Below are 14036 nucleotides of genomic sequence, written 5' to 3'. Positions count from 1 at the left end.
GTTCCTGGACAACGGCTCTCATATAATGTTACTTTGTGGGAAGTCACACGCGATCATTTGCATTGTCTGATGAATCCTGTAAGCTGATGCAAAGCATTTGCTATTTTCAAAATATTGAAAATTACAAGGTGTTTCAAATTGCTCATACAAGGTGATTCATTCAAAGTAATAATTCATTATTAGTGTGATCTCCTGTCTTAAGATGAGGCAGGAATTTTTGATCTGTGTAATTGTTTGGGTCTGTGACAGTGACTGAAATGAAAGAAATATTAAATACTGTGGCATTGAGCAATGCAGTCCATGAGAGGGCAGCATGCTACATTGTAGACTACTGTATACTGAAAAAAATATCTTGAAACTTGAAAGAGAAAATTTTAATTCACACACCATTTGTTAAGTTACAGTTGTTAGAGAATATGCAGATAATAGCATAGATCTACTACATTTTGCAAATCAATTCAGGGCTTCAAGTCATTATCGTACAAGAAGACCGAAAAGTGCTTTAAGTGAGAAACTGAGAAAATCAAAACATCTACAATTCAATGACAAATGAGCAAAGTCCATCTGGTGATGAAGACAGTACAATAAAGTGAAAAGCTCCAGAACAAATAGGACATTAAGTTTGGATTCTCGAGAATCAACTGTCAGACTTTTGTGTGGTTATTGCTTATTATGTCAGCAGGGGTCAGAATTGTTAAATGTATCACAAAACACAAATAAGTGTGTGGGGTGCTGTAGATGGACATTTGGAGTTACACTCAACGCAAATAAAGCTGTCCTGAAAGTCCTGAAAAGACACTACATGTATGCCACATGAATATATTCTCAGGAAAAAACACTCCTTTACCTAAGTAATAGTAACCCCACACTATAAAAATACTTCACTATGAGTAAAAGTCCTGCAGTCATAATGTTAAAACAGTAGAGGGACAAATGTTTCAGCAGCAAACGTACTGTCAGAATATTACTGGATTATTATCATCAATCCATTAAGGAGTAAATGGCATTTTAATGTTTTATCTGGTTGAGATGGAGCTTATTTTTGCTCCTTTATGCACTATTACTACACTATTTTTGGTTTAATTTATAACTCCACACATATTTAATAAGCTAAAACTATTTGAAATGAAAATCTTGATTTTTAAAGAGACAATCAAACAAATGTTGTAGAGTAGAAGTATAAAGTAACATAAAATGGAAACACTCAAGTTAAATAAAGTTTATTATACAATGTAATGATAAAAATGATGGAGAATTTAACTTCAGAATGTCAAACACTTCAAACATAATGAAAAGTAAATCCTGCTGCAGTTCTTGTTCGCTTGTGCCCTCCTTCCTTCACTTCCTCCAAATGTCTCTGGATTGGGCCTCTTGTTCCCCACGCCTTGTGACCCGTGGCCGAGATCATATAAATAGTCCGCCGTGGTATTGGCCCGAAGGGCAGACGGACAACAACTGCGCGCAGGCATCATGACTCCATCGGCGTGGGGACTGCTCTGTCTCATCTGCATCTTGGCATCGGGAACTCTGGGAACTTTCCCGCAGTTAGGGTCACACAGCCGGAAGATTCATTCAATTAGTCCTTTAATCCCAAGAGTGTCCTCTCAAGTCCCTCCGCGGGTCTATCAGCGCTTTGGAGACATCGCAACTATTGAACAAACCTCTGATGAAGAACCAAGGGCTGAAACTGTTGAAGCGGTCCAGCTGGGTGTTTACGCACCCCGAGGCTTCCAGCAGCAGCAGGGTGCCAACAACTACCTGACGCAGGAGAGACGGGGCAGTGACAGTGGAGGTTGGTTCATAGGTCTAGATGTTATGTGTCCCGTATGCTGACAATATCCATCCACCTGTTGTGCGTGCTGTGCGTGCTGTGCGTGCTGTGGCTGAGCGCACTAACTCTCTAATGCACTCTGACACTCAAGAAAAATATGAATGCTTTGATGTCATTATGTAAGACAATAAAAAAATGGAAAGAAACGTCTATACCCCAATGTAAGCAATAATGAAACATTACATTTGTTCATACAAATCTTTCATTTTTGTAATCGTAAACGACATGCAAGGACATGTTGATTTCTGGCTGCAATTTTTTGCTTTGATTAAGAAGATTTTATACAGATGGTGCAAGTGTTGTTATACAACTTTCTGGGATAGGCAGATAGATAGATGTAGATATAGATAGATATAAAACAGCCATAACAGCATGCAGTGCATACACTTCTCCCTTTTGTAACACTCACACTGAAAAATGTTGACTAATAATCACCTATGCATGCCTGTCAAGTTTCATCTAATTTAGCCTGAGTTAAACCAAAGTAGCCCTTACTCTAATGCTTTCCCCTCTGCCTTTGGAAAAGCTGGTGGCACTAATTCTGGGTTTTATCGCTATCAGCCCTCCCATCACCAGCTGCCAAAGACAAGCCAGCCGCTCTCACAGCTGCAGCACAAAGCTGCACCATTTGCATCTTGGCAGCCTGCTCGAGTCTCGAGAGGCTCTCCTGCATCCATCAGTGCTGTTGCAGGTACTTAACCATAACTAACCCGTTCTCATTAAACTCCCAACAGAATTTTCTGTCAAATTTGAAACTGTCCAACATATTTAAAATTAAAAGCCACTATAGTCCTCTAACATATTTGTTTAAAGTTTTAGCACTCATCACTGCATCTGGTACAGCTTTGTTGCCTCTCAATTTATTTACAAATATCCAATAATAAATCAACCAACTGATCAGACTATGGTTTAAGGTTTGTGTGCTTTAGTGAATGTGTGTGTGTATGTTTGTAGGGATGAGAATGCATGCTATGTGAGAAGACTAGGAGATTTTCATTCTCACAAGTTCTGAGAGTTGTAGTGCTGGATCCTCAATCCCAAAACAATGAAAAATACACTTTTAATTCATTCAAAACATCTTTTATTTTACAGCAAGAAGGTCCAACTGCAGAAATCGTCCTATAGACCTTGTCTTCATCATAGACAGCTCTCGCAGCGTACGCCCTGCTGAATTTGAGAAGGCCAAGGAGTTCCTGCAAGACATGGTGGACAGCTTGGAGATCGGCTCAGACGCCACACGGGTTGGCCTCGTCAATTATGCCAGCACAGTGCAGATTGAGTTTCTGTTGAACACCCATTTTGACAAATCTGCACTGAAGCAGGCACTGGCCCGTGTTGAGCCCCTCGCTTCAGGCACCATGACGGGCATGGCCATCAAGACTGCCATGGAGAAAGCTTTCACCGCAGAGGCAGGAGCCCGTGCTAGCTCCAGGAACATTGTCAAAGTAGCCATCATAGTGACAGATGGGAGACCCCAGGATAAGGTAGAGGAAGTATCAGCAGCAGCTCGGGCATCTGGGATCGAGATCTACGCAGTGGGAGTAGACAGAGCTGATATGATGTCCCTCCGTCTCATGGCCAGCCCTCCACATGATGACCATGTCTTCTATGTGGAGACCTATGGTGTCATAGAGAAGCTCACTTCCAAATTTAGGGAAACCTTGTGTGGTAAGGATGATAATGATGGGAGTGCGGATAGTCCATTAGATGGCGGAATTGATGATTATGGACTAGGACTAGATGGCAGAAAAGACGGTAATGGAATTAGTAATGAAAAAGATGGTAAAGGAACCCACGGTATGTCAGATTTTTCCTTTAAATTTCACCTGTGATCATATGGGCAGCACCATAGAGGGAATCTCCATTCTAAAGTCACTGGTCCTCTTCTTTGGTTCCGAAAACAAGGGAAAGTAACCGCTAATTTACTGCATTTTTTGTGTTTGGATTACCTGTAAAAAGGTGTTCACTAACTGTTATCATGTAGATGGTGATAACAATTCAGTGTGCTTAAAATGAAACCTTTACAGTAAGTCACGTACTAACCAACTAAAAGAAGAAGACAAACCTCGGTGGTTGATCTGCCAATTCTGAACAAATTCTGCAACCTTGAACACTTTAAAATGGCTGAAACCTAATATGATGCTGCCCTTACTTTTCACAGGAAGCACGCTGCTCTTTGCACCCTGAGCCGCATCTTGTGCCTCATGCCTTGTGTCCTGCTCAGTTACCTGAAGACGTGCTAAGCTGCCCAGGTCCACAGTTTTGGCTTTTGCAATCTCTGACAGAACATTAACTGCCACTCATTTTGCAAGGCAAAAAGTACATTAACTTGTGCTAAATCTGGCTGTAATGTCAGTGCAACAAATTTTTGAGAAAACTTCATCATATATAATGAATATTCTGCATAAACGTTACCTTTTATTTAAGTATGCTAATTATAATAAAGTGACATGGGAAAATGAATAGTTGATATTACTGAAGGGGATAAACAGTACATCATCATCAATGTAAACTTATTGTGAGGTAAAGCAAAAGTGTTTCTTTAAAAAAATGTCTGACAATGACCTCTTGTTGGCTCAATACTTTTGAGTAACTGTCCACAAGTGAAAATGGATTTGAAATTTTTACCTTTGGACTGCATTTTTAAAATTTTGGTGCCACCTAAACTGGCAAGGTAACTGCTAAAGTGAGCTATGCTATTCTAGCAGTTTTCTTCCTGGTTATGAACTTATCACTCACTGTGCCTTACAGTAATGCAAATTTAACAGCTTGTTTTTGAATGACAGCTTGAAACTAAGGAGTTCATCAAACCTCTGTGTTTCACTGAGACCAACTTCTGTCCATCCATAACAATAATGTCAAGACATGCAATGATTGTTGCTAAGTGCGGGTTTTGTGTTTGCATGGTCTGGAATATTCTGCTAGAAAATTAAGATGGATTGTTATTCACTTATATATTAATTTGAATCCCTTACATGTTAAGTGTCTCAAATTCAGGAGCCAGCAAAATATTTGTTGTGTCCTTGATTTGAATGAATTCACTATAACATTGCTTTTGTTGAAGCACAGAGATAAAGCAAACTAATCTGCGTGTGGCTCTGTAGAATTACAAAACTGCACAATTAATACATACTTACATCCATACTTACTAACACATGTGTGTAACACACAATCACTGATTTCACTATGTTTAAGCCAATCAGACATTGAAGCGTTTCTTTTTTAGGTTTGGATGCATGTGCTCAGGGACACAATTGCCAGCATATTTGTGTCAACAATGGCAACTCATATGACTGCAAGTGTCGCACGGGCTACGTCTTGAATCCGGACAAGAAAACATGCTCACGTAAGAATATTTATCTTTTTCATGTCCTTGTCCAGTGTCTCGGTGTTGCAAAATCTTATTTGTGTTTGTACGGTTCACTATCTGAAAACCACTGCTTCAAATGGTTGTAGTTATATTCTGATGATTTGGGACTGGAAGGGAAAAAGCCTCTAATGAGAGCTAAAATATTCAATGTAATAACTGATTAAACCTTGGACATCCATGTGAAGAATCTTTTTGCTTTGGGGACACTGCATACCATCTCTTGTTACTCATGTTTTGGGTTGCCATAAATAGATTAGGACAGTGACTATTCAGCACAAATTAAATGAGCAGGACGAAGGCCTGATGAAGGCCTGCGCTGATGAGGAGCACAAATTCTTAAAGTAATGACTTCCACTCAGTAGGTCTTCAAAATCCTCAACCTGAGGAGAGCCTCCTCATAGGGCAGCAGGAGGATTGGTGGTGCAGTCACAGACGGAGATGAAGATTCTCCATTAGGTGAAAGGGACAAGTTCTAGATTTCTAAAAACAAGAGGAAAGGAACATGGTCAGGAGTTGGCAGTGCAGTAGTGCTAATTCCTGATGAAACGAAGCTTATGAACTGAAGGTTCACTTTGAACTGCTGCTATTCACATCAAACACTCGCCTCATTTTTTAAAGTCATAACTCAAATCCAAATACACAGACTACACTACACGATACAATACAAAACACTTCTGCCAGCACATTTGTATCAACAGTGGCGACTATTGAATGGACCAGAAAAACTGCTCAGATAAGATCATATATTTTCTCAACAGATTTTATTTTTAGCTTTTGAGCTTATGAATTGCTGGTTGTCATAAATCATTAGGACAGGGCAAGACTTGAAAGATGAGCAGATGTAGAAAAGACTGGGACAGTCTGGAGCCACTTTCACATGTGCAGTCTCCTCCCAAAATGTTCAGGAACATTTCCTGCATGGGGTCGTGGGACTAGTGATCAATATTAAGGTAAATCTATACCAGCATGGCATAGACACTAACTGCATGTGTGAAGAGTGAAAATCACTAGTGTTATGTGAAAGGTTATGCCAGTAAATTAGCGCAAACTACCAGAATGTGCTATTGGGTCTTGGGACAGACTGGGTCGAACCCTAGTTGGCCAGGGGTGGTGAGTTAGATTCCAGGAGGCCTGGAGGCCTGGAAGAGTGATGTGTCTCACGGCCTCCTGACTTATGTAGTTAGACTTAGATGCTTTATCAGATTTGGATGCATGTGTCCAAAGACATGACCTAGGTATGTTTTTTGATGGAAAAAATTGGTCAAAACACATTGTCTTGTTAGTTAGTGACATCATTTTGTGTCACAGCAGAAAAGTTGAGATTTTCTCAATCTTTTGGTATTGGAAAGATTTCTTGGAGCCACCATAGCAATGACGCTTTAAGGCATCTCTAAACTGGATTCTGCTTTAAGTAAAGGGGTTGTTACTTGGATTCGGGTTATTCTGAAAAGTGGGAAGTGAATGCTCAGTTTAGTGTGAATCACTGATGTTATGAGGTTGCCCTGAGTAGTGTACCACAAATGGTTGTTGTGTTCAGCTGCAGTCAGTCACATGTAGTACTGTTTTATTCAGTTTAGAAATATATGTCCAGGGACATGACTGCCAGCATATTTGTTTTAACACTGATGATTCTTACATCCGCAAGTGTCATTCAGGATATGTGTTGAATGCTGACTAGAAAACATGCTCATGTAGAAAGCACTTTAGCCTTTTAGTCAGTTTGGAGTGAAAACAAAACATGTCTTATGAGATTTGATATGCATACCTTAGAGCAGTGTCTCATTACTTTAGTGCTTGGTTAAATACAAAAACCACCAGATTTTCCTGTTGGATAGGCACATTATAATGTGAACTTGTGGGTGTTTATGCATAAAAACTGGAAGTGTGAGTGACCTAGAATTGTTGAGGTGCTTTGTAGAGATTTTCTTCATGCCTGCTGTGACACTGTGCTCTTAGCACTTTCACAAATTGAGCTCAGCCTGAGTCAGAGACCTGAATGATACAGAAAGAGGAATGGAGCATGTGTCAGCATCGATAGTAAGAGGAATGATGGCCACTCAGAGATGCCAACAGTCTGGGCTCTCCTCGACTGATGTAAAAAGCTTGCAGTTACATGTGGAAATGTCTGTTATCAGGTTCCGATTTATGTGCCCATGGACATGATTGCCAGCACTTTCATGCAATCATCAACGCAATGACGACTCATACATCTGCAAGTGTCGAATAGGATATAAATTAAATGCAGACCTAAAAACATGTTCACATAAGAACTTGGACCTTATGATACACATGTCTTAGGGCAGTGTCACTGATTAATGAAAACATCTAAATATATGTGCTAAGCAGGAAAAATGGCTAAAGCATCAGACAAGAGAATAGTTTTTTGGTCTATCTTGATGGTGTAAGTGTTAGCTGTTGAAGTTTCTCTTTTCAGGTTTGGATACATGTGACCGAGGACATGACTGCCAGCATATTTGTGTCAAAAGTGGGGATTCTCACCTTTGCATGTGTCATGAGGGATACGTGTTGAATGCAGACCAGAAAACGTGTTCACGTAAGACCGTCAATCAGTTTTGGCCCATTATAAGCTTCGCCACTGAAGTTAATTGTGGATTTTAGCTGTGGAGGTGTCTCTTCTCAGGTTCAAATGCATGTGCCCAAGGACATGGCTGTCACCATATTTGCATCAAAAATGGCAATTCTTACCTTTGCATGTGTCATGAGGGATATGTGTTGAATGCTGACCAGAAAACATGCTCACGTAAGAACCTACATTTTAAATTTTTTTTGTGCTACAAACGCAGTTTTATAGAGGATGTTGAAAAGACCAAGTGTCTGTTTGCACCCATGTGAGAACAGTCATACTGCTATATACACCTAGCTCACTCAACCCCTGGCTTCACAAAAATTCATTGCATGCATGATTGCACATCAACTTTTTTTGTCCCTAAGAGTGTTTGCCTAGTCCCACCCTTCTGTTCTGTGATTGGCTTGTATTAGTTGCCTTTATATGCCCCGGTTATTTGATGAGCCCCAGTTCAAAACAAGGGTTCAGACACCTGGGCGCTTGTCTTCACCATGTAGGTGCTTCAATGAGGCAGAGTAAGACACAAGATAAATGCCCAGAGATCTTTTAATTACTGTTCTTCCACAAGAGCCCAAAGACTAATTATCTGTTGGTCTTGGACTGTGTGAGTTGTGGATGATGGCGATGGAAGTGTCTCTTTTCAGGTTTGGATGTATGTGGCCAGGGACATGACTGCCAGCACATTTGTGTCAAAAATGGCGAATCTCACCTTTGCATGTGTCATGAGGGATACGTGTTGAATGCAGACCAGAAAACATGCTCGCGTAAGCACTTGAATTTTATCTATACATGAGATGTGCATGGTGCTGTGTCCCAGCCTGAATAATTCAGTAGGCGACAGACAGTACCATCAACTGCTAAGGGAACAATGGCCAGCCACAGCCTGCTTGAAAGGTATCATTAGATGTCATATCACAAATGGACTTGTCTGTTTTCAGGTGCTGATCCCTGTGCCCTTGGACATGATTGCCAACACATTTGTGTAAACAGTGATGACTCATACATCTGCAGATGTAGAGTGGGATATATCTTGAATGCAGATGAGAAAACATGCTCACGTAAGAACTTTTTTAGTGTCTCAGGTTAGCCTCAGTTTTTAAGTGCTTGTCCATAATGACCCAACACAAGTTCTATTACTTACTAAGAGCTCTTTGATGTACGTACATTGAGCTTGTCAGATGTGGAAGTGTTTCTTCTCAGGTACAGATGTATGTGCCCAGGGACATGACTGCCAACATATTTGTGTCAGCACTGACGATTCGTTTGTCTGCAAATGTCAAACTGGATATGTCTTAAATGCAGACCAGAAAACATGCTCACGTAAGAACCTGGACTTTTCTAAAGGATATGATGTGTCTTTATTGGTATGGTGTATTAGATCTCTCTAGAATCTCACTATGTTATTTTCTGCAGTGAAAGAGACTATAAAGGGGTAAAGGGTAACTCTGTTCACATTCAGTCCTCTTGTGGGATAGATTATGGTTTTAGAATCATTCAGCTCATTGTGAACAAGCTCAGACTGATGCACTAAGAGAAGTGGAGTACATGACCATAGATTTCATGAACTGTTGAGAGAAAAATTGGGAAATTCTCAGCAGGTCAGGAACTTCTTGACTGATGGTGTTCAAATGAGTTAGATGTTGAAGTGTTTCTTTTCAGGATCGGATGTATGTGTCCAGGGACATGATTGCCAGCACATTTGTGTCAACAGTGATGGCTCATATATCTGCAAATGTCATGTGGGATATGTATTGAATGCAGACCAGAAAACATGCTCACGTAAGCACCTGATTTATTTCAGCATGCAGTTGTGACTGCAAAAAGCCAAGTGATTGTTTATAATACATAATACTAAGTCACTGAGGTGGGAGATTTCTTTTCAGGTTCTGGTTTGGATGCATGCGCCCAGGGACACGACTGCCAGCACATCTGTGTCAACAGTGGGAATTCCTACATCTGCAAGTGTCGAGTAGGATACATGTTGAATATTGATCAGAAAACATGCTCAGGTAAGAAAGTTTTTCCTTTCAAGTTAGCATTGGTGCAGTACCCCAAGATCTTTCGTCTCATGCCGCAGTAGCTCCAAAGAGAATTCTGCTTAGGGACTTGCATTGTCTCGCTCTCTCTCCAGGCTCAGATGCATGTGCTCAGGGACATGACTGTCAGCATATTTGTGTCAACAAAGGTGACTCATACAGCTGCAAGTGTCGAGTGGGATATGTGTTGAATGCAGACCAGAAAACCTGCTCACGTAAGGATCTGCACCTTTTTCAACATACACAATGATGTCTGTATATTGACATTATCAAGACATTGTTCTTAATTTGAATTACAATATTGCCATCTGATCTGTCTTTTACAACTATTGTTGAGCTTGCCAGATTGACACTAACTTACTTAAAGGATATGACTTAAAGGACATGGATATGATTTTCATGAGTCCTCAAAGGAACTTTGAGCAACCAAGTGTCAATAGCTGGCCATGGACCCCTTGAATATCCTTTCTCTATGATAATTCAAGAAGCTTTCACAGAGATGGATTGCATCATGTGCTTGACTTCACAAGAGCCATTCGCAAACCATTCTATATAATGCAAGATGACTTAAGGTGAGATAGCAGTTTTCTAAATCCTACCTGTTTTCCCATAGTAATAATCCACAATCCAGCATATACAGTATTTCCTCTATGTCAGGTAATACCTCACTCAGGCTTTGCTCTATAAAGGGTCTATAGGTTTGGCCATTTTATTATGCAGAGCAGTACTGAAATTTGCATTTATGTGGTCTGCAAATCAGGATAAGCTTAACCTTTACTATGGAAGCTGGTGTGACAATAAACAGTGACTTCACTCTGCATTCACTTTTCTTTCACAAAGTAATCTTAGAAGTTAAGAATACCTGGATGTCACCTCCATTCACAATCCTCCAGCAGGGAAAGTCCAGACAGCCTAGAGTACAGGATATTAAAGCTTCCATGCTGAAGATATCAGTCTGAACAGTGGAATATGCTTGCTTCATATTCTGGCAATGCCAGACACAAGAAATTTATCTTGGATCTTACTAGTTCAAATGGCTAAACTGCTTTGCCTGAGACATAGGTGGTGGTATGGCTTCACCACTGGCTGTACCAGGCTTGGTACATGACAGCACGCCATGAGAGAAACTCTAAAGTCCTCCTTCTTTTGAAGGCTTTCAACACTGTAGCAGCAAAGAATGCCTTTTTCACCTAGACATCCTTGCTCTGATAGCCAGGTCCCTACATTGTGCCATGATTTACACATTTCACCTGACTCTATACCTACCCTATACAGGTAAGAGTTAGCGTTTCCATTAACTGGAAAGTAGGTCCCCTTTGTTTCAAACTATACTTGTGTTAGGTTAGGGTTGCGTCCCTACAGGATCTATTGTATGTTTCTTTGTCATCACACCAATAACAAAGAACAAAGGACTAAGAATTAATTCATAGTTCTGTCCACATTTAACACTTCATTGCTGTAGCCTTGGTTCAATAATTTGTGCTAAATCTGAAACACTTTATTTTAACGTTACTGAAAAGTTCAAGATTGATCATTTTTCAACGTATTCCATGTTGTCTTCACTTTCAAAAAATTTCAAAAGAACTTATCAAAAGAATCAAAAGAAACGTAAATGTGTGTCCATGTTGAGGCATAGTGACATGTCAGTGAAGAACCCTAAGGATGTAGCTTGTATGAACAAGGATGATGTTTTGTGAAGTGAATAAATAATGAAGATGATGATGTTTTTTTGATTTGTCGACCAAATTCTTTGACCACAAGACTGTAACCTTGTGAACCTACACAAGTTGCTGACAACTTTTAAATAGTAGTAGTCAGCCTTCAGAGAGAAGAAAAAGCTCTCTATCTTCTAAAAGATGTAAATTTCACTGCTGCAAGTCAGAGTTTGGTCAAACCCATGGCACTGATAGAGAGCTTTGTCTGTGTCTATAAATTTAGGGTTGCAATGCATGTACTTTGATATTAATAGTTATCGCACCTTTCACATCTGTCTTTTTACATCCTTTAGTTGTGGAGAAGTCTGCAACCAAAGACACTGTGTCCGGCGACCAGCAATACTTCTGCTGGTCCATCCATTCACAACACCATTTATAGGACATAAACATGTGCTGCACTGCTGGCTTAAGGAATGAGAGACTGCTCAGGCAATGGAAGTGTGGTGTGGGGCCACTGAGTAGTTTGGTCTCAAAGGACTCAAAAACATTTGTAACTGATTTGACTGTTGTCCATTCTGATTGCATCTTGTTCAGTGAATTGGTATTGTGATGAATTCGCTGAAGTGATGTTTTTAACATATTTTCTAATCTCACTCACAAAAGATAACTCGTGATTGTACCTGATCTCTCTCCTCTCACCTAACTTTTGTCTGATTTTGTCAGCTCCAAAATGTTCTTATACTGAACATCAACACCTGCTCTTGGGAGTTTCCAAAAGATATTGGCTGTCCATCCACAAAGAGAAACATAAAATTGGCTGTGTTGTTTATTTGCCTACCAAGTAGCCAAATGTATTTGTACGTGTACTATAAACAAGTACCACAAAGATGCTGCACTAAACATGTTGAAACACCATTTCACACCATTACATGCTCTGACTTTCTCTGTGTTTTTTTCTCATTCTTTCAGAGGAAATGAGAAGTGAAATAACTCAAGATGCCTGCATGTGTGAAGCTCAAATTGTGTTCCAGAAGAAAGTACAGTCAATCATTCAGGAGCTGAGCAGAAAACATATCCTTTTTGCTTGGAAGGCATAGAGGTTTGATTTTGATATAAGATTTTAAGTTGTGATTACATAAGACAAATGTCCACTTTAAATTCTATGCCTCTAAAATGTCTTCTAAAACTAAGCTGAATATGTATGTATCATCTATTGATTTGTACTAGTACATTTTTCCCCCTGTGTCATGAAGAACTGTTAAACATTACAACCACACTTTTATTCCTTGACTGTTTGTTCACTTGATGAACTTTCTGACAAAGTGAACCTGATTGAGGACCAAAAGCAGTATTAAGATGAAGATGTCAAAGGACATGATCAGGACTAACAGTGTATCCAATTTTCCGACCAACCAATGTCATCCATAATCCTCAAAATCTTTTCTTGTCTCACTGGAAATGCATTTGATTTGGTAAAGGTGTGCATGGTATTGAGTTCTCATACAGTGTACTGTTTTGTATTATAAACCTGCAATTTGCATTCATATCAGTGTCTCTTATTACTTCGTAAAGTAAAGTCAGGTATAATTGGTATAAATGTTTACATACCTGTATATTTGTTAAAAATGTTAGGTGTCCTCCTGAGAGTGTAAGCCAGTCAGTTAAGACTTCAGCTTCTAAAAATATATAAATGAAAAAAAATTAAGTAGTTTAAAGTTTTGCTTTTGTAATGAATGTTTTTGTCATATATTTTCTGCTCACAGGGCATTCCCTGGTCACTGTCCTTGTGTTCTTGGAAGAACACAAAGACTCCATCCATAACTATAACAAAACTAATCACTTGTACAACAGGAGCATTGTTGTTACCCTCCCATTTGCAGCACTGTTGCACAGAGAAAAGACCAAAATAAAGCCTGGTCCAATTGGCTCACAGCACTGTTACATCACAGTGAATTACCAAAATCCTTTCCTTTGAAATACCTGAGGTATTTCAGTGACTTTATTGCATAACATTGATTGGTAATTACTGTTTTGGTTGTAACAGACAGGTGTAATTGCTTCCAGGAGAGGGAAAAGTGTGTCTGGAGTTCAAGGGTGATTGGACAGCTTCAGTACTTTGTACACTTGGCAAATCTTGAACCAAATCCTGGCCATTAAAGACTCTTTTAAATGCACTAACTTTTAAAACAAGATTTTAAGATAGGATCCCCCTAATGTTTGCATTCAGTTAAAATATTTTGCTGTACAGTATTTTAATCATACAATACAAACATGTACTGTATTTTCTACTTGTTATTGCCATGGAGCAAACATAGAACAAAGTGAAATTTGTGTTATATAGAGTCTTTGTATTAACTGACAGTTCTGCATGACATACTATGGTGCTTTTGTGACAGAAAATAACTAGCCTGTATGTTTTCTATGGGGAGTAAATTTGCACTTGGAAAATAAATATTCTGAAACAATGGATCTAATATATATCTTGTATTGTGTGTTTTTACAATTAGTTTGCAAACCACTTTTAACATTTATACAGGTATGATGTGGACTTTTAGTA

The 14036-nt window shown here is 39.4% G+C and overlaps 1 protein-coding gene across 6 annotated transcripts; it reads left to right on the top strand.

The window, feature by feature from the left end:
• The first annotated feature begins 1380 nt into the window (after nucleotides 1–1380).
• On the top strand, nucleotides 1381–13953 carry LOC124072371 (matrilin-3-like). 6 transcript variants are annotated; one of them, XR_006845486.1, is made up of 12 exons: nucleotides 1381–1792; nucleotides 2924–3628; nucleotides 5058–5177; nucleotides 8433–8552; nucleotides 8727–8846; nucleotides 8989–9108; nucleotides 9448–9567; nucleotides 9672–9797; nucleotides 9920–10039; nucleotides 10322–10396; nucleotides 11833–12336; nucleotides 12449–12550. XR_006845486.1 is itself a non-coding variant. In XM_046413784.1 (11 exons), the coding sequence occupies exons 1-11, from the start codon at nucleotides 1471–1473 to the stop codon at nucleotides 12832–12834; spliced, it is 1899 nt and encodes a 632-aa protein (XP_046269740.1). In that variant the 5' UTR covers nucleotides 1381–1470; the 3' UTR covers nucleotides 12835–13953. The 6 variants fall into 6 exon arrangements, 5 of the variants coding, with proteins under 5 accessions (XP_046269740.1, XP_046269735.1, XP_046269736.1 ...); XM_046413784.1 differs by lacking the exons at nucleotides 10322–10396; nucleotides 11833–12336 and adding an exon at nucleotides 12782–13953 and having other exon boundaries at nucleotides 2924–3499; XM_046413779.1 differs by lacking the exons at nucleotides 10322–10396; nucleotides 11833–12336 and adding an exon at nucleotides 12782–13953.
• Nucleotides 13954–14036: the final 83 nt, after the last annotated feature.

The sequence above is a fragment of the Scatophagus argus genome, chromosome 15, assembly GCF_020382885.2.
Source record: "Scatophagus argus isolate fScaArg1 chromosome 15, fScaArg1.pri, whole genome shotgun sequence".
Taxonomy (NCBI): Eukaryota; Metazoa; Chordata; class Actinopteri; family Scatophagidae; genus Scatophagus; species Scatophagus argus.
This window is presented reverse-complemented; position numbering and strand designations above follow the sequence as displayed.